The sequence below is a fragment of the Kogia breviceps genome, chromosome 5 (genome assembly GCF_026419965.1).
Source record: "Kogia breviceps isolate mKogBre1 chromosome 5, mKogBre1 haplotype 1, whole genome shotgun sequence".
In the NCBI taxonomy this organism is placed as follows: Eukaryota; Metazoa; Chordata; class Mammalia; order Artiodactyla; family Physeteridae; genus Kogia; species Kogia breviceps.
This window is the reverse complement of record NC_081314.1, coordinates 91,574,926-91,594,931: the sequence shown is the minus strand read 5'-3', so window position 1 is coordinate 91,594,931 and position 20,006 is coordinate 91,574,926. Positions and strand designations below refer to the sequence as shown.

The window sequence follows — 20,006 nt, the reverse complement described above, 5'->3', positions numbered from 1 at the left end:
ATACTTCAATAAAAAGAGGCAAGAACAAAAATAAAATGCACAAACAGCTCAAAAAGACTGTAGTTTTGTAGTATTGTCAATGTTAATTTCTTAGTTTTGATAAATGTGTCATGGTTATATAAGATATTAACATTATAGGAAGCCAGATGAAGGGTGTATAGGACTTGCAATTCTTCGGTAAATCTAATATTATTTCAAAATAAAAAGTTATAAAACAAACAAATGAAAAAACCATTACCATTTGCTACTACTTATGCAAATTGAATGTTTAAAAATGCCACAAAGCTAATATAAAAAATAAACTAGGTGCAAAGACTTGTAAGATTGCTGTGTGTAATCTGAATCCCAATTCTAAGTTCATTAAAACAACTTCATTGTTTTCAAACAACCCCATTTTTCTTAATGAGTGCTAGACATCTGAACTCATAAAAACACATTTATACTATTAACATATCCACTTTTAGAGTCACGTACCACAATGTTCACTGCAGCACTATTTACAATAGCCAGGACATGGAAGCAACCTAAGTGTCCATCGACAGATGAATGGATAAGGAAGATGTGGCATATATATACAATGGAATATTACTCAGCCATAAAAAGAAACGAAATTGAGTTATTTGTAGTGAGGTGGATGGACCTAGAGTCTGTCATACAGAGTGAAGTCAGAAAGAGAAAAACAAATACCGTATGCTAACACATATATATGGAATCTAAAAAAAAAAAAAAAGGTTCTGACAAACCCAGGACAGGAATAAAGACGCAGATGTAGAGAATGGACTTGAGGACACAGGGAGGGGGAAGGGTAAGTTGGAATGAAATGAGAGAGTAGCATTGACATATATACACTACCAAATGTAAAATAGACAGCTAGTGGGAAGCAGCTGCATCGCACAAGATCAGCTCAGTGCTTTGTGACCACCTAGAGGGGTGGGATAGGAAGGTTGGGAGGGAGATGCAAGATGGAGGGGATATGGGGATGTCTGTATACATACAGCTGATTCACTTTGTTATACAGCAGAAACTAACAACATTGTAAAGCAATTATATTCCAATAAAGATGTTAAAAAAAAATCCACTTTTGTTTTATGCATTAGGCACCCACGCAGATTTCAACTGGAAAAAAAGATCTTCTGATTTATGCCACCTAGTGGTGATGGAGATAAATATGACTGTTGGCTTAAAAAAAAAAGATTTGAAGGTATCTGTACTATAAATAAGGTTTAACTGGGAGAAAAATGTTGACAATGTGATAATACCTATTACTACGTATCATTTAGATTACAGGTATTCAAAAATAGGATATTTCAGTAAAATCAGTTCAGAAGATTAATTTAAATAAAGCCAGAGAGTAGCTTGCTGCCTACATGAGCAAGCAGGATATATGATGTGTATGCTAAGATGACACCCATGTTTACATCTATTATGCCATATCAAACACCACCTTAATTCTATCAAGATTTTCATTATGGAGAGTTCCTTTAAACACAAAAATTGGGTTACAATTGGAAAGGGGTAAACATAAAGGGGCATTGAAGGTAAGGTGAGTATTCTTGAATGATGAGGAATACAAAAACAAACCAAGAAACGAAGGTTCCTTAGAGGCAGGGTTAGCCACTCCCACTTTGTGCAAGATGGAAAGAAAAGGGACGAGGGGGCAATGTGGGGTACGAAGAGAATGTAAGAGGAGTCCTCAAAGGGCCTGGGTTCTACTCCTCGGCTCTCAGCGCGTGTCCCTGAGTAGAACCACACTTAACCTTTCTGAACTCTCAGACCCATATCTGTAAACTGATGTGATACAACAAAGAGATCCCTTTAAATTCTAATATTCTATCAGGCAATCACCATAGGAAAAATATTCCTGAATCCTTAATTAAAAAAATAACTTTGGTGATAGCAACTTAGTAAAATAATCCAGAAACAAAATAAGTAACAGCACTTAACGCATTTCCTGGCACACAGTAAGTACTTCATCAATATTAACTACTAGCAGATAGGAGACTTAGGGAGATGGTCAGAGAGAGGAAACAAAAGGAACACAAAGACGAACAAGGGAAGGTGAGTCTAGCATGCAGTATTTTCTAGCCCCAGCTCTCACATTATTACACATTTATATACCTTCTCAAGTGTGAAACAAAAATACTCTTATCATCATTCTGTATGAGATACTTCTACACTTAAAGATTATCATCTTTTGGTAAGAAGCAAGAAAAACGGTCTCTTTACACTCATTTTTATTAAACAAATAAGGCTGGTAGAGGAACTTTTTATTTAATGCATAAACGTATAATTCTCTTTATTAGAGAAATTGTACATATTGGTGAATATGGTCAATGGTCACATCTATGGGTTAATTCTTTAAAAATCAGAACCAATAATTTGGATAGATTCTATGCTCTCTTTGTTACATTGTGAAGTGTCTTGTGTAGTCATATTCTATTGTTGGAATGACAGCTTGTACAAATTTCAAGAAAATTAGAAGATACCTAAAGGTCTTTAGCTAAGGAAAACAGATTGGTAAATAGTTCTATGATTTAAGCTAACATTGTAAATATCCATTTTATTAAGCAATAACTCCTCAGAAAAAATACAGAAGATAAAATCTTAAATCAAGTATATTATATTAAAAAAATTCATTCATGCAATTGGTGTCTATTCAACATGAGGCTCTCTATAAGAATGACTGACCCGGCCGCATTTAATATTTGCATGTAAGACTTTTTAATGAGTACAAGTTCATATTAGACCAAATACTTTAATATAAAAATAAGGACAAGGTTGTACATGTTTAAATGAGTGGGAGATGGTCATTTCATTGCCTATAAGTTTGCTAGAGTATGTTAGAAAATGAGACAGTGTAAAGAATATAAAAATACTGAAGGAAAAGAACGAAAAATAAGTAAAAACCCTCCATAAGGAATGATTCTTGGTTAGTGTATGTACTTGCCATATACTATACTGGAATAGTCTTTAATAAATCTGCTATACTGGACTGTCTTTAATAAATTCCTGAATTTTTTTCTATGTTCCACTGCACTTAGAAACATTAAGAGATTAATTTTTCTCAGGGGAATTGATGACAATTATGAATTATATAGAGTCTTCCAAGTTGCTACACAGCTTCCAAAACACAGATAAATGCTCAAATTATGCATAATAGAATTTTAAGAGTAATTCTGGTTTGGACCAAAAGTTCTTGGTTTGTTTCAGCATCAAATCAGCCCAATGTTTCTCTGAGGCACACATTCTATTAGCAATGCTTAGGTTATCTGTAGTTCCAAGACAGTGGTGACCCCTCAGTCTACATCTAACACTGAGTGGCAGGAACCACCAAGTCGAATGTCAATCTAGCATCAAACTAATTCAAGCTATTTGGTATTTAAATCATTAACTCTTGACTGCTTTTGATGAATTCATGCTATGGGTACATGTATTTCAGGATCCAGTAGTTTACTTAATTCCTCTTGTCAACTCCAGAGAAATAAAGAGGTGCTCTTATCTGGAGAAAAATGAAAATACTATATTTAAAGACTACCTGAAATAGATTTCAGGTGCTTTACTTTTTAATTAACCTATTTATTTAATCTGAATTCTTTCTTTGCTTCACAGAGACCTCAGACTGACAAAACCTAATTTACTTTTACCTGATAGAAAAGTACGTTTTTGATAACATGTTAAATCAGAAATATACTTGAAAAGATATTCACGTGTTATCCTTTAATTCACAGGTTATTCATCTTTCATCAACAGATCAAGCACTTTGAGTTTCTTTTCCATAAAGAGTTCACAGTTGTGGAATTGCATACTCTCAGCCACTGCCTCAACAAACAAAAGCACTTGGCAAGCTGCTACCTAGAAGTACATATTGCTCTGAAGCTCTGTAACAAGGCAGAGCTAGCTAACTGGTGCACACAGGGAAATGTGCTTATCAACTGAACAAGGCCAGAACTATCACAATGTAACATTTTCTAAATAAATTAATGACTCCCACTAAGACTTCCAGATATGCGGGGCTAAAATAAGTTATACTACTGTGCCTTAAAGTTTATACTAAATTTCCCAAAAAGGGGGGAAAAAAATCCCAGAAGCAATTTGCTTCTAGTCGCATACACAGGTAAGGATACATATGAACACCAAGTTCTCCCCCTCCTTCTGCAACAGTCTCAATGATTTTCTTCATCACCTCAGCATGCCTAAAAGCAAAAGAACACATCTTTTTAGTATAGATCAACTGGATCAAAGTAGGAAAAGAAAGGTTTTGTTTGCGAAGAAACCTACGTTATTACAGTCTGTGAATTCATTTTAATATATAACAGTACTATTGTAAAATATTCTCCTCCCCACTCCCCAACAAGCCAGATTGTTGAGTCATGCAGACAGTTTTATTGTAGCCATGGTAGTCACAAATGAACACAATGGGACTAGTTAGCTTTCCTATAATGGGGGTGGAAGGGGGGTAGGGCAGAAAATCAGAGAAAGGGAAATCATGCCAGGGCATAAATACAGAGCAAGGGCTTCCTGCTCTGAGAAACAAAAAAGAATCTAAACAGGCAAATTCAAAAAAGCTACATGGTAACGGCTGGCTAAGAAAAACACAAAGATATTTATAAGGCTGTGATTTTGACTCTTTAAATGTTTAACAGAGAGTAAACCAAAACTGAGTTAAAGAAAAGCCAACTGGTCAGAGTTAAGAGGTTTATATATATATTTTTTTAGATTAAAATTATCTGATTCTATTTAGAAAATTTTTTTTGGCTTTATATAAAGAAGAATATTTATCTGAAGTTTTCCACTAATTTTCTTGTGGCCAACTGGTGAATCTCCTATGCTATAGAAAAAGGTGGCATCAAAGTAATTGCCTGAGCATATAATTGAGAAAAGGGCACTATACAAAAGAAATGAACTTTTACACATATGCTGGCTTAAATAACACCACTTCAATTTTTATGAGTACAACTTTTATGAAAGAGGCAGTCAACTTAGAAGATGAGAATAAATGTATTGGCCCTGAGAATATGAAGACATAATCTGAGGCAGCCAAGGGCAAGGCCTAAAATGCCCTTGAAGTCTCATTTTACAGGCCCCCAGCTTTTTTTTTGCCTTATTTACGTTGTATTCCATAATACGGTCATTTACTAAACTGTTTAACATCACCAGTTAAATTACTTATCTCTTTTTCCCACTGAGTAAAGTTTATACTTCAGAATGAGACCTGCCTCAGTTTGATAAGCTCTGTCCTAAACTCTCAAGCCGTAAGAGGAACCAAAAAAATAACTCTCAAAATTGAAAACCTTTTAGATTAGATAATTTTAGATAGTTTTAGTTTTAAACTAATGACTCTTGAAATACTTTTCATAGTTAGCATTATTAACACTCTTAACATACATAAACTTGAAAAATGAACTAGACTTCCTATGGGATAGATTTTTGGAATAAAAAGGTTGTTAAAAATGAGAAGAAAATATTAAAGGATTTTTAAAAACAAGACTGTTGCCTCTAATTAGTCAATGGAATATCAAGAGTTTTTATCTGAAAAATACTGTTACCAAAATTGCTCAATGATTTGTAGAAGTTACCCATTAGAAATAACTGAAAGAATTTAGCATGTAACTTTTTTTTTAAGGAAAATTCTAAACAGATCATATATATAGGTTCAGTTTCACTTATTTGGCCCTGTGAAAATACATTAATACAAAGAAATCCCAAATTATAAAATGTACTTGATTTGGTAGGGCTGAAAACCTCTTAATTGAAAAGTAAAGGAATAGAAATTCTACATACATCTCCCTTCACTAACCAATAAAAGGAGATAAATAGGTCACCTAGAAAAAAAAGCCCAAGGTTAACTTTACATTGCACGTTCGCAGAAAGATGTATCACAATAGAGCAAACCATGTCTAAATGATTAGTATTTTTTAATCTAAAAAGGATCTTCCAAAGTATTCTTGGAGCTAATAACAGGAGTGAAATCACAAAGATCTATACTATAACTAAACACACACAAAGGACAAAAATTATTCTTAATGAATTTAAACTTAAAGGAAATTGGTAAGGTTTTTTTTTCTTTGTCTTATATATTATTTAAGCACAAAAACATTCCTAAGGAAGACAAAAGAGAATTTTATTAAGTAAATTTTTTCTGTTCGGCCACCATGTTTATACGGACTCCCAAGTAGTAAATCCATGAAGTACACACACACACACACACAGACACACCTGCATGGGTGAACTGAACACATAGGAGGTGGTGGAAGATGAGGGTGATTTTCAATGGTCACTGTTTTCTTCACGTGATCTTGACTGATGTCTTCATACATGTGCTCAACTGTTAAAGGCTGCCGTTGCTAAAACCATAAGAAGTGCTTTGAAATTACTGTTTAAAAACTTTTAGGCCTAAACTTCAGGGTTTATACTTATCCCCACCTCCCACATCACTTGCAGTTCTGAATTCTATACTATTTAAAATCACCAGATTATTTTGGGCAAAGGATTTGTTTACACCAAGTAGGGAGGGAGGGAGGAGAGAGTCTGTCTATCAAGACTATGTGACATCAGCCACCATCTAATACAGAAAAGATCTCACAAAAAGGCAGGTTCATGGCTATCAAAACATTTTATAACTTTATAACAAACTTTAGGCCAATTTTGTTTTACTTTCTTGTTTCCCATTTATAGTCATTAGAATGACAGGTTAAACAAGTTAATTTTATTTCAGTTACCCTTTAATTCAATTAAGTGAAATTCTTAAGGAAAAAAAACTACATGCAATATGATCATTCTGCAAATGTCTATATATCCAATAGATATAATCCCAAACAAAATTTAATACAACAAACCAACTTCAATTTTCCTCACATTCTGAAGGGAGAAATAAGCTCAGGGACCAAGAAATAAATGTAACAGATTATTTCTGTTTAATCCTTAGCAGTGGTGTTGTTACAATGAATAATTCACAGTTTCTTCAAAATAAGAATCAAACTTAACATTTATCACAAAATTATGAAACAAATGATTTGTAAAATTTAAAAGGCAAAAGTATATATCCATGGGCCTAATGACAAAAGAATTCAACACAAAAATTTAAAATATTTACATTAAAATGTTTTTCTTTATTTTTACCTCATCATAGCCGAACAACCATAGTCGTGGTGTCTGGTAATATTTATCATAAGTGATGTAAAGGTCATAAGTTCTGGTTTGCAAAATAGCATCTTCACCTCCAGCATCAGTTTTAGCTTTACAAGCTTCTACTAGTTTCCTTGTATCTAGAGTAGCCTGGTAATAGTGGAGAAAAATTTACAACCATTAAAATCACTATGAATGTCATGTTTTAGAAAATCTATTTTTCCCATCTCATATATTTTTTATTCAACAGCAGATATAACAAAATTTAAAACTGTTATATACTGTAAACAATGTACACATATTAAAAACTCATTTGATAGATCAAGATATTAAGAACACTAATCCCCAAGTTTACTCATTAAAAATTAACTAAAGAAAAAACTTAATTTACAAACCTCATCTGTTTCCAACAATCCACTCTCTTCATATTCTGTTTAAAAAGGCAACAAAAGATTAATCAACTTTGAAGTAATTTCCTTAACCAAATTACATATTACTTCAGAGTATCATTCAAAACCTGGGTTTTTGCTTTTGTTCTGACTGAAGATATTGAATAAACATGAGGGAGCTAATTCTATACTTCTAAAGCAGCAGACACTTTACCTGACAAAGCCAGAGAAAGTTAGCAGGCTTAAGGCTTGGTCTGTGCTACAACAGTCTATTACTAATACCAACTGGCACAATAATACTGTAGAGCCCTAGGTGACTCCATAGGGTACAACAAGACTATTTATAGAATTGCATAAAAACGTGCTTGTTAAAGTTATCACTGACTTCCACTTGGCTGAATCCAGTGGTAAATCCCCAGTTTTCAACTTTATTGACCTCTCAGGAACATCTGGCATGATTTATTCCCTCTTCCTTGGAACGTTTTCTTTCCTCAGCCTTTAAGATACTACATTTTCCGGCTTTCCTCCCACCTCATGAGCTTATCCTTCACTATCTCCTATGCTGGTGCCCCTTCATCATCTACAGTAACTACGGGCTCAAGTTTTTGGAACTTGTCTCTTCTTTATCCACACTTACTCCACTGATGATTTGATCTAGTCCCAATGGCTTTAAATGCTGATGACTCTTAAATTTATTCCCTGACTGCAAACATGGATACCTAATTGTTTACTTATGACTCCAATGAATGACTAAGGAGCAGAGCAAATATCACATGTCAAAAACTGAGCTCCTGACTCCCCCTCCAAAGCCATTCACTCCTACAGTTTTCCTCATCTCAATAATGACATCTTTCCAGACGTTTGGGTCAAAAACCTTGGAATCACACTTGAGTACTCTCTCTCCCCCTCATGTCACATCCAATCCAGCAACAAATCTTTTTTCAGCCCTACCCTCAAAAATATGTCCAGGGCTTCCCTGGTGGCGCAGTGGTTGAGAATCCGCCTGCCGATGCAGGGGACACAGGTTCGTGCCCTGGTCCGGGAAAATCCCACATGCCGCGGAGCAGCTAGGCCCGTGAGCCATGGCCGCTGAGCCTGCGCGTCCGGAGCCTTTGCTCCGCAATGGGAGCAACCACGACACAGAGAGGCCCGCGTACCGCAAAAAAAAAAAAAAAAAAAAAAAAAAAAACCCGTACAGAAGCTGCAGTTTCTCATCACTTCCAATTCCTACTCGAGACCATGTCACAGTCATTTCTTGCCTAGATTATCAAAATAGCCACCTAACTGTTGTCCCTATCCCCTCACTCTATTCTCAACACTGCAGTCACAGTGATTCTGTTGAGATGTTAAATCTCATTCTCAGTTGTTCCTCTACTTAGAAAAACCCTCTAATGGCTTTTTGTCTCACTCTGAGTTAAAGGCAGGGCCCTACACGATCTGGTCCCTGGGTTACCTCTCTGACTCCATGCCTTATTACTCTCCCCTCTCTCCTCTCTAGACATAGGAGCCTCCTTGCAGTATTTTATACAAGCCACACATGCTCCCACTTCAGGGCCTTTCCACTCTTCCTCAGATATCCAAATAGCTTGTCCATTCACTTCCTGTCAGGCTTTACTTAAAAGGCATATCCTCAATGAGGTTCTTCCTTGACTAACCTATTTAAAAATTACAACACTCATCGTACTACACGACTCCCTATCTCCTCCCACCTTTATTTTTCTCCCTAACACTTATAACCATCTAAGACAGTATATGATTTGCTTATCTACTGTTTTTTGTCTGTGTCCCCTAAATCAAATATTAGCTCCATGAGATCATGTCTACTGCTTTATCTCCAGCACCAAATACAGTATCTGATACATAGATACTGTATTGCTCGATAAATATTTGATGAATGATGGATGAAAACTGTTATTTTAGATACCAACAACACTGTTTTTAAGCAAAATTCCATATATAGCAATTGTTTCTTTAACTCTATTCAAGGGAAATGTAACATACTAAAAGGCTGCCAGATATTTAAGGCAGTCCCACAGCTTGTACTCTAAAAACAGTGCTTTATTCATAAGGTTCCCCACTCCAACCGGAACAACTGTATGCCATTCAGAGACAAATGGAACCCAGAAAGAGGATTTGTACAAGAAGGTGGTTCTGACAGTTATGAGACATCCACGTAGAAATGAAACTAAACAAGTAGATGTGAAGTTCAGGAGATCTGGGTTGGGGGTTTAGACATGGATGTCTTGAGCACAGAAATGGTATATGAGGTTGCTGTGAGCAATTTCAGTTACAAGTAACTCATTTGGATTTCCGCAAAGAATAGGAGTACACAGTGGAAATAAGGACAAGGCTCTTACTAGAATTCAGGAACAGATATACAGCTAGGTTTCACAGAAACTCAAAAGTAATTTAGGAAACAAAACTGAAAAAGGTACTTTTAAGTAAAGGCTACTCTGGTTGATTAGGCTATGCCGTCACCTCCTCATCATTGAACACCACTTGCCATTATGGTGCTTCAACCCTACTGACACTACCTTCTACTTTTGCATTCTCTCTCACTAAATCCTATGTATTGGGGGGATTTAGCCACTTTACAGCCTCCAAAATATCTGCCCTGTCTTTTTTATATCCTCTTCCTTTTTCCAACTAACCCTCTCTATATACATACACATATTCATAAACTCTCATAGGGAATCTAATGTAATTTATACACAATTTTTCCTGTTGTAAACAATTCTGTGCCAGACCACAGTATTCAATTACAGAAGTCATAAGAGTAGATAAAAATCTACCTGGGAGTTAGCAGAAAAAAAAAAAAGTGAAACCCCATGAAATAGTAACATTTAACAGTGAAGCAGAAGTAAAAGAGCCCAGCAAGATGACTTAAAAGAAACAGTCAAGGAAAGAGGAGGAAAATCCTGTGTCCAAAAATCAGGGAGGAAAAAAAAGAGGAGGAAATGGTTAACAGAATCAAATAAATAATGCAAAGAAGGTAAGTATAATAAAGACAGATTGGATTTAACAGAGAGGTTGTCCTGATGACAGCAATTCCTTCATCTAATTTTAAATATCTGAGGTTTCACCTGTATTAAAGATTATCATGCTAATGAAATAGGAAGCTTTGAATAGCAGTATACTTTTAGACCTGTATTACTGTGTTCTGTTAGTACAGTGGGTTTCAATCCTCTTGTAACAATGATTCACTAATGCAGTGAGTCTCAGCTAGCAATCCTAGGAAGGCACTTCAGATTTTCAGGGAGCAGTTGGGGGATTCCATGTAGTTCAAAAGGGCCCATTAAGAATCACTATCATAAGGTTTTAGTAGTAAGATGTTATCAAAAGGGAAAAAGAAAATACTAAATGCCAGAACAAATTTTGTTCTGTTCTGAAAGAATTTAAGAATTAGCTTAAGAATCTGTGTCTTATGGCTGTACCCAGCATTAAAGATTTATGATCAGTACTGATCTCAGCAGAAATAATGCTATCATGGCTATGCTCTGGGTGAAGTAGAGGAGTCCAAGACCAAGGTAAGTTCTGTGCTGATTAAATTTAAACTAAACAAATCCTCTCTAGGCTGTTAAATGTTAAATTTAGAACATAATGGAGTAGAATTCTTAACTCACATCAGTTACATAAATTCTAAAAGCAATATTCTATTGTGATTAAAGCAAATCCAGAACACGAATACCTTCCATATCTGCAGCTTCTCCTTCATCTTCCTCTTCCTCCTCCTCACATAATGCTGAGCAATCTTGGAGTTTTATACTGTCCTTTGAAATTGATTATATTTAAAGTCACTTAAATATGTTCATTAGTTCAAATACCGAGCACCCATACACCAGCACAGTGCTAACTAACCACTGTAAAAATAAGAGTGATAAGATATTTCTTATGCTCAAGAAACTCCTCCTTCAGATGACAAACCCATAAGCCAATGTTTAAGAGTGATGTACTAAGTGCTGTGACTGAAAAATATAAAACTATCATAGAAGTACCAAGTCATTTAAAAAAGTCGCCAGTTGCACTTCCAACAAAACAATACTTCTAGTTAAGCAATTCATTAGTATTAGAAAACCAATTCAAAGTTAACTTACACACTTAAAGGAGAAAAAACTATATATCTATAAATTACAATACATTTATAAGTTAAATTTATTATTATAAATAAATATCATATTCTCTAATCTGTTAACATTCCTGACTGAATTAAGCAATTATAGTCATTAGAACACATAGGATTTCAGTTCTTAACTATATTTGCACTAGAATGAAATGCTAACCAAAGCCAAGCCTAATATACAATTATCATTTTCACAAAATTAATATTCTAAAAATCTGCAGTCATAGTAGGTAAAAAAATTGGACATTTAGTGTCACCTAATTTATAATTTTACTCTGGATAGCAAGTATTCTAAACACTAAATTATAAATAATCATGTAAATTCTACATTAAACAGGAAGTGACAGGGAAGATATATTCTAGTTGTAAATTATTCTAAATATTCAACCTTTACTAGGACATAAGAATGTTAAGTGGGATACAAAGTACCATATTAACCATTATTGCATTTATTAAAAATTCTTAAAAGAATTACCATAAACCTATCAAACAATGCTATCCACACTCCTCTGCCATTTATCATTCCCAAAGTCTGAAGCATACATACTAATGGCTGGAGTAAACAAGAGCTTCTGAAGCAGCAAAGCCATTTATGTAATTTTTCCTTTATCATTCAAATTCTCCAAAAAGTAAAACTTCAAAAGGATGAATTCTCAGACTAATGAACTGAACCTTAAATCCCTAGCAAGCATAAAATTGTACACAGAGAAAAAAAATATTGTTTTGGTTTCTCACACCTTCTGTTAAGCCCCAGTAACAAATCCCAAAAGATCCAAATGACAAAAACACATAAAGAAGAGTATTTAAACTAGGAACTGTTGTAGTTGAATGTTTCATAAGGACAAAAGGAACACAATTATTCTGTCCAAATATTCTATCCTCTAAGAGATCTGACTGTGAACAAAATAGTTAAGAAAAGATAAGGGTGAAGGCATGTCATATTTTTTTAATATTATTTCAAACAACTGTATCAAAAATATGAAGACAAATGTAATCATTCTTTCTTTAGAAATGGAAAAGCTAATGTAATACAGATAGTCTAAATTAACTGAAAACTTTCAAGAGGAAAATTTCTACCCAATTATATATTTTTACCCTTCCTTCAAATAAACTGTACAATAAATCCCATTTAGCTTCCACTCATCTAAAATGTTAATTCTGGATGACATAAACTAAAGTTTCCTTTAAATTTTCAAAACAAAAAATAAAACAAAAAAAACCCCAAGAATCCCTCAAATTAGCAGTAAATTAAGAAACTACAGAAGAAATGAGTAAATTACTTAATGTTTAAACTACAAATTTAAACACGATACCATCAGCAGCTACTGATCAGCAGGTAAATAAATCCCCTCAAAACCTCCACTTGAAGACCATTTGCTACTTATACTTTAAAAAGCCGTTTCTTTTAAAATGGTCTAGAAATCTTCCCAATTAGCAAAAAAAATTTGTAGATTTTAACCAGTTACAATATCAAAAAATGTTCTTCTTAACCATTTGACAGATTAAAGAAAAGAGAAGCACTGGGAAACAGCAGTGTTTTGGTATGTTGATGTAGAAAAATGAGAGGGAATAAAATAAATGGAATTTAAGAGCTTGATAATAAATAATTAGAGCTTGCATAAAAATGATATGAATAATCTCAAAATAAATATACATGCAAATAACTAGGTCACTGAATTTAGAAACATAAGCAAACAACCAGTACCTTGCTTTCCAGTGTAATCTCCTTAACTGCTTCGGTTATTCCTCCAATACCTGTTTAAAATTCAGCAGAATATAACTAAAATTAAGTTGTAAACATCCTCCATTTACCTGATTTAAGAAATATAAAAATACTTAATATTACCTAAATTCTCAAAGTTCTTTGAAATGAGGAGGCAATGTTAGCAGAACTTTTACAAATGAACTCTAATAGGAATAAATAATCCCAAAGGCACCTTTCACATTAAAAATAAAACATTTTAAATACCAATTTAATATTTTACCATAAATTAGCCTACTCTATCATTCCTCATTTACTATTCGTCACTTATTTACTTTCCTTCTGTGAGTCTATCTAAATAAATATTTATCCTCAGAAAAATGAACAGATTAAGAGATTACAGGAGTCATACTGGGTTGGTCAAAAGGTTCATTCGGTTTTTGACATAAGATGGCTCTAATAGCACTTAGTTATCTTTAACTTCATTCCAAACAATTTTGTTAGATTGTATGTGACAGCTGTCATATCAGTATGCATTAAAAAAAAAAACCCATCAAAATTGGTGAATTTTTGTGTAGCCATGTTACTGTTGAGGATGGAAGAAAAAAAGCAACATTTTCGGCATATTATGCTTTATTATTTCAAGAAAGGTAAAAACATAACAGAAATGCAAAAGATTTGTGTAGTGTATGGAGAAGGTGCTGTGACTGATCGAACATGTCAAAAGTGGTTTGTGAAGTTTCGTGCTGGAGATTTCTCTCTGGACAATGCTCCACGATCAGGTAGACCAGTTGAAGTTGATACCGATCAATTCAAGACACTGACTGAGAACAATCAACGTTATACCACGTGGGAGAGAGCCAACATATGCGAAATATCCAAATCAAGCGTTGAAAATCATTTGCAACAGCTTGGTTATGTTAATCACTTTGATGTTTGGGTTCCACATAAGATAAGCAGAAAAATCTTTTTTTTTTTTGGCTGCATTGGGTCTTTGTTGCTGTGTGTGGGCTTTTTTTTCCTCTAGTTGCGGCAAGCAGAGGCTACTCTTCCTTGTGGTGTGCGGGCTTCTCATTGCGTTGGCTTCTCTTATGGAGCATGGGCTCTAGGTGCACGGGCTTCAGTAATTGCGGCACGGGGGCCCTAGAGCACGCGGGTTTCAGAGTCGTGGCACGTGGGTTCTGGAGCGCAGTCTCCGTAGTTGCGGCGCATGGGTTTAGTTGCTCCGCGTCATGTGGGATCTTTCTGGACCAGGGATCGAACCCAAGTCCCCTGCAATGGTAGGTGGATTCTTAACCACTGCGAAGTCCCTGGAAAAAACCTTCTTGACTGTATTTCCACATGTGATTCTGTACTGAAACATAATGAAAACGTTCAGTTTTTAAAACAAGCTGTGATGAGTAGTGAAAAGTGGATACTGTACAATAACGTGGAATGGAAAAGACTGTGGGGCAAGCGAAATGAACCGCCACCAACCACACCAAAAGCGGTCTTCATCCAAAGAAGGTGATGTGTATATAGTGGGATTGGAAGGGAGTCCTCTATTATGAGCACCTTCTGGAAAACCAAACGATTAATTCCAACAAGTAATGCTCCCAATTAGATGAACTGAAAGCAGCACTCAGTGAAAAGCGTCCAGAATTAGTCAACAGAAAACACATAATCTTCCATCAGGATAACACAAGACCACATGTTTCTTTGATGACCAGGCAAACACTGTTACAGCTTGGCTGGGAAGTTCTGATTCATCTGCCTTATTCACCAGACATTGCACCTTTGAATTTCCATTGATTTCAGTCTTTACAAAATTCTCTTAGTGGAAAAATTTCAATTCCCTGGAAGACTATAAAAGGCACCTGGAACAGTTCTTTGCTCAAAAAGATATAACGTTTTGGGAAGATGGAATTATGAAGTTGCCTGAAAAATGGCAGAAGGTAGTGGAAGAGAAGGGTGAATACGTTGTTCAGTAAAGTTCTTGGTGAAAATGAAAAATGTGTCTTTTATTTTTATTTAAAAACCGAAGGCTCTTTTTGGCCAACCCAGTATTTACATTTAAACCTGCAATGAAATTTTTTCAACAAGATACTGGTTATACTAAATATGCTCTTTAGGGGCTTCCCTTGTGGCACAGTGGCTAAGAATCTGCCTGCCAATGCAGGGGATATGGGTTCGAGCCCTGGTCCGGGAAAATCCCACATGCCGTGGAGCAACTAAGCCCGTGAGCCACAACTACTGAGTCCACATGCCACAACTATTGAAGTCCACGTGCCTAGAGCCCCTGCTCTGCAACAAGAGGAGCCACCACAATGAGAAGCCCGTGCACTGCAACAAAGAGTAGGCCCTGCTTGCCACAACTAGAGAAAGCCCACATGCAGCAACAAAGACCCAACACAGCCAAAAATAAAATAAATTAAATAAATTAATTTTTAAAAATTAAAAAAATATATGCTATTTGCTTCAGAAATCCAGGACATTCAGAGGTAGTAATAGCATATCAGGTTTATATGGGACTTTCTATTTTACTGTTTCTATATCTTATATAATCCTTACAAACACTATTCTATAAGGTAATGATTTCTCCCTATAAAGAAATGAAGTCTCCAGCAAAAGAAAGTAATTTGCATGAATCTCACAGACAGTTACATGAATAATCTGGGACTCAACCTACACCTTTTTGGTTCAATGCTCTGTCCAGTGCACCTCATTAAGCAACTACCTTGGAACCTACTTATCTCAATGAAAGTGACATTAAGCAGATGGAAGAATCATAAGTCAGTTAAATAATATTTCTAATTCAAAATACCCATCAGTGTTCTCAATTAAATAGTTCAACAAGGATGGGAAATATTAAAGAAAAAAAAACCCTAAACACAAAATATGCTTTGCTCCTTTGTTAATCTTCTAAAGCTTTGATATATCTGTTCAATATATCCAAACCAAAGGATGACTCATTTTCACAAATGGAAAATGTCACAATCCACAGCTCTAGCATAAAACTTTTACTTCACAGTAGTTTTTCTAGAAATTATTTTATAATAGGTATGATTATTTTATAACAGTAAAGCCCAAATATTAACATAATAAATTGCTATTACAAAACAATTCACTGAATCTACTACATAGAAACAAAAGAAAATAAACCTCTTCAATCTGTTTAAATATAATGTAGTAGTATCTCATTAAATCAGACTCTCCTAAAAGTAGGACATACTGGCAAAGAAAAAGAAAGCTCAAATAATTCTAATGAAGGTAATACTCTATAAGGCTGTGATGGTTAATTTCATATGTCAACTCAACTTGGGTAGGTTATTGTGTCCCATAGTTTGATCAAACAGCAGTCTAGATGTTGCTGTGAAGGTATTTTTTAGATGTGCTTAACATTTAAATCAGTATACTTAGAGTAAAGCAGATTACCCTCCATAATGTGGGTGAGCCTCATTCAATCAGTCGAAGGCCTTAAGAGAAAAAGACTGGGTGCCCAAGAAGAATTAATTCCACCTCCAGAGTGCCCTTAGACTGCAGCTGCAGCAATCAACTGTTCCCTGAGTCTTCAGGCTGCTGGCTGGCCTGACCTGTACATTTCAGAATTGTTAGCTTCCACAATCACGTAAGCCAATTCCTCAAAACAAACCTGTCTATATCTATATCCATGCTTTCTCTGGAGAACCATGACTAATACAAGAGCTAACAGAAATAAAAGAAACCTGAGAGAAGAAAAGCAGTGATGAAGCAAAGGTAACTGAGGTGAATAAAGAACCAGGCACCTAGCCTTGTGAGTCAGCTGGAAGCACTGCTTTAAGCCAATCAGAATATAGTTTAAACCTAAAATTCTAAGGGTATCTTTCATAAACATTACTTAGAATTTATGTACACCAAATTAACTGAAGTATAATACTATGTTGCTTTCTATGTAAGAAAATGATGCTACTTGTCTTCTGTCAACATGGCAAACATTTCTTTAGTTGTAGAATTTCTGTAATAGATTTCTGTCAATCCAATCATTCTGGCACCTGCTTATCTCTGTGATGAATGCCTTTGTAAATATGTACCTGGATTTTGGGGTAGGGGTTATGGAATACAATACAACTAGACAACTTGAGAAACTCACTAACTTGATATCAGAAATACAGTGCTATAACCAATGGCTCTATTCAGTCAACAGGCAATTTCCTACAGATATGCTACTCACATCTCCCAGTCATATGAAGACTAAAGCAGAGCAGCTAAAAGATTTTGGAAAGATCCAGGGGGAAAAGAAAAAAAAAAAAAAAAAAATTCCAACAGCACTACTCAGTGAAGAAAAGAGGATGATTTTTGAAATTATTTTAAGAAGTTGTTCAATCTATTTTCTCTAGGCCTTGACAAAACAACATTCAACTCATTAAGGAACAAAAGAGCTTCAAATCAAGGAGCTCAATTCCTAAATGTGTTTCTATATCATCATAAGGAAATGATGGCAGTATCTTTTATTCAGAGAAGAGGAAAAACAGACTTAATGAGGTACTTTTTCCTGTGCAGATTATTTAGCCCTCTGACTAATGCAGTGAGTATCAACTGAGAGTAGCAATTTTGCCCCTCGCAGAATATTTGGCAATGTCTAGAGGCTTTTCTTGTCACGACTGGGAGGTTGTGACAGGCATCTAGTGGGTAGAGCCCAGAGATACCACTAAACATTCTACAATGCACAGAAAACACTATGACAAAGAACTATCCTGCCCAAAATGCTTATAGTACTAAGACTGGGAAACCCTGCTCTAGCACTACATTTGATATACCTCCTACTCTCTAGGAGTTAGAGGGAGAAACCTTGTTTTTAGTATCCTAGATTTAAACTCAGAACATATTTTCTTTATTAAAACTAAGTCATAATATGCCTTTATGTAGCCTTTTTTTTAAATATCAAGGCTGTTATAAAAGATTGTAAAGGAGTTTAAAACAATTTAAACTAAATACATGCCATTCTATTCTCCTCTTACCTGTATTATGATAAGTATCTACCCATCCCCCATCACCATCATCTTCTTCAATGATAGCTTCCAATTCATCTGAATATTCCATCTGTTTGCACCGCTTATAGCATGGCACTATAAAAAAATGGCAAAAACAGTTACTAGTACGTAATCTGCTTCCTATAAATCCATTAAAAAAAAAGAAAGTTTACACCATAAAATATATTTCTGCCACCAAAATATTAGGTAAATATTATATTTTACTTCTAATAGGAGTACTTAATTTAAGAGTTACATTCAACCCACAGACAAAATTATTTGACCACACTTATCTTTCCCTAAATAGCTTTGTTAGAAGACAAATACAAAGGCTCTACTGGGAGTGTTCTATATATTCTCTACCCTGATGATCTGTGAACATCAACAAAGCTGAAGTCAGAGATGACATTGTTCAACCTCAGGCTAATGAATAATATACTATTTTAACAGTTTTATTCTCAGAACATGGAAGCACCACCTGTCATACTCGGAGGTGGTAGAGGTGACCTCTGGTTTGCAATGCTGAAGTAACTTTCAACATGTAATTCATATTTAAGCTCCAGCTATTCATAATGCATAAACCAGTTTAAAGTTCACTAACCTGCTAAACTTTACTCTCTTACACAAATTGGTGCCAAGTTTTTCATATAGCAAATGCATCGATTAACAGGTATTATAATTCATATAAGCCTATAAAATTGAAAAATTATAAGGTAACAACATTACGACATGGGGTCAACAAAATGCTATTAATCTCCTGATTTTTTTTAAATAAGCAAGATGACCAATCCTATCAAAAAACATACTGTAGGAAATAAAGAACTGATGTTTTGTACACGTTTTTCCTTTCCTATAATGAGTGAGCAAATTAGAATAGAAATCAATGTACTGTTATGTGATTAGATAGGGACTGTAACAACCTTTTGATGTTGTTTTCAAATTAGCTTCATAAATAACTTCATTAACTTCATAAATACCTGTTTCAGAAACATTTTTGTGCCTATAGGCAATCTTTCAATGACACAATGGACAATAAAACCTCTAGCTTTGAGATTTTAGATGTCAAAGATAGTATCAGTTATACTTTCCATGAAAAATTTAAGTCTAAAGATGATTAAAATAGCTAAAAAGATTATGATTATGAAGTCTGCTTAAAAAGTCCAATGAGAAAAAAGTCCAATTTTGCTTACAGCTCTTTTCCTTCATATCTTAAAACTAGACTTTTTTGGCAAAAAGAAATAACAAAAAGGAAGGAGATAAAATCAAGTATGGAAAAAATACTCTACCCATAGAAAATCCAGAGTTTCATTAAATTTCCAAATTTCTGTCTGAGGGAAGCTGCAAGTACCACTTTAGGCATGAATTAAGATCAGCAAGTTCTAAGGTGTTTTTAAAAATATAACTCTTTGCGCAAAATTAACTAATACATACAACATAATTCTTACCATTTTTGGTGACCAAAAATTGTTTGCCTGATGGTAGGTAAGCCTTCACTTTCAATTCCTCCCCTGTAGCCCTTTAAAAAGGGTGAAAAGCACCAAAATACAAAAAATATTTTAAAAGACAAAGACAGAAGATATCACATGTTAATCTCAACACTACACAATCCACACCCCTGAGAAAACTATTTTAGGATTGGTTTGGGAAGGATGCCATAAGTGACATATGTCACGGCAATGAAG

The 20,006-nt window shown here is 34.8% G+C and overlaps 1 protein-coding gene across 1 annotated transcript in view; it reads right to left on the bottom strand.

The window, feature by feature from the left end:
- Positions 1-426: 426 nt before the first annotated feature.
- The window catches only part of ATG3 (autophagy related 3), a 30,539-nt gene continuing 10,959 nt past the window's right edge, over positions 427-20,006 (bottom strand). The window contains exons 4-12 of the mRNA XM_059064495.2: positions 19,770-19,840; positions 18,313-18,420; positions 13,340-13,389; positions 11,203-11,284; positions 7,521-7,555; positions 7,120-7,275; positions 6,217-6,344; positions 4,125-4,193; positions 427-2,486 (exon numbers count right to left, since the gene is read on the bottom strand). Coding sequence (XP_058920478.1) covers positions 2,405-2,486; positions 4,125-4,193; positions 6,217-6,344; positions 7,120-7,275; positions 7,521-7,555; positions 11,203-11,284; positions 13,340-13,389; positions 18,313-18,420; positions 19,770-19,840 — 781 coding nt within the window. The 3' untranslated portion in view covers positions 427-2,404. The remainder of the gene's footprint in view (positions 2,487-4,124; positions 4,194-6,216; positions 6,345-7,119; positions 7,276-7,520; positions 7,556-11,202; positions 11,285-13,339; positions 13,390-18,312; positions 18,421-19,769; positions 19,841-20,006) is intronic.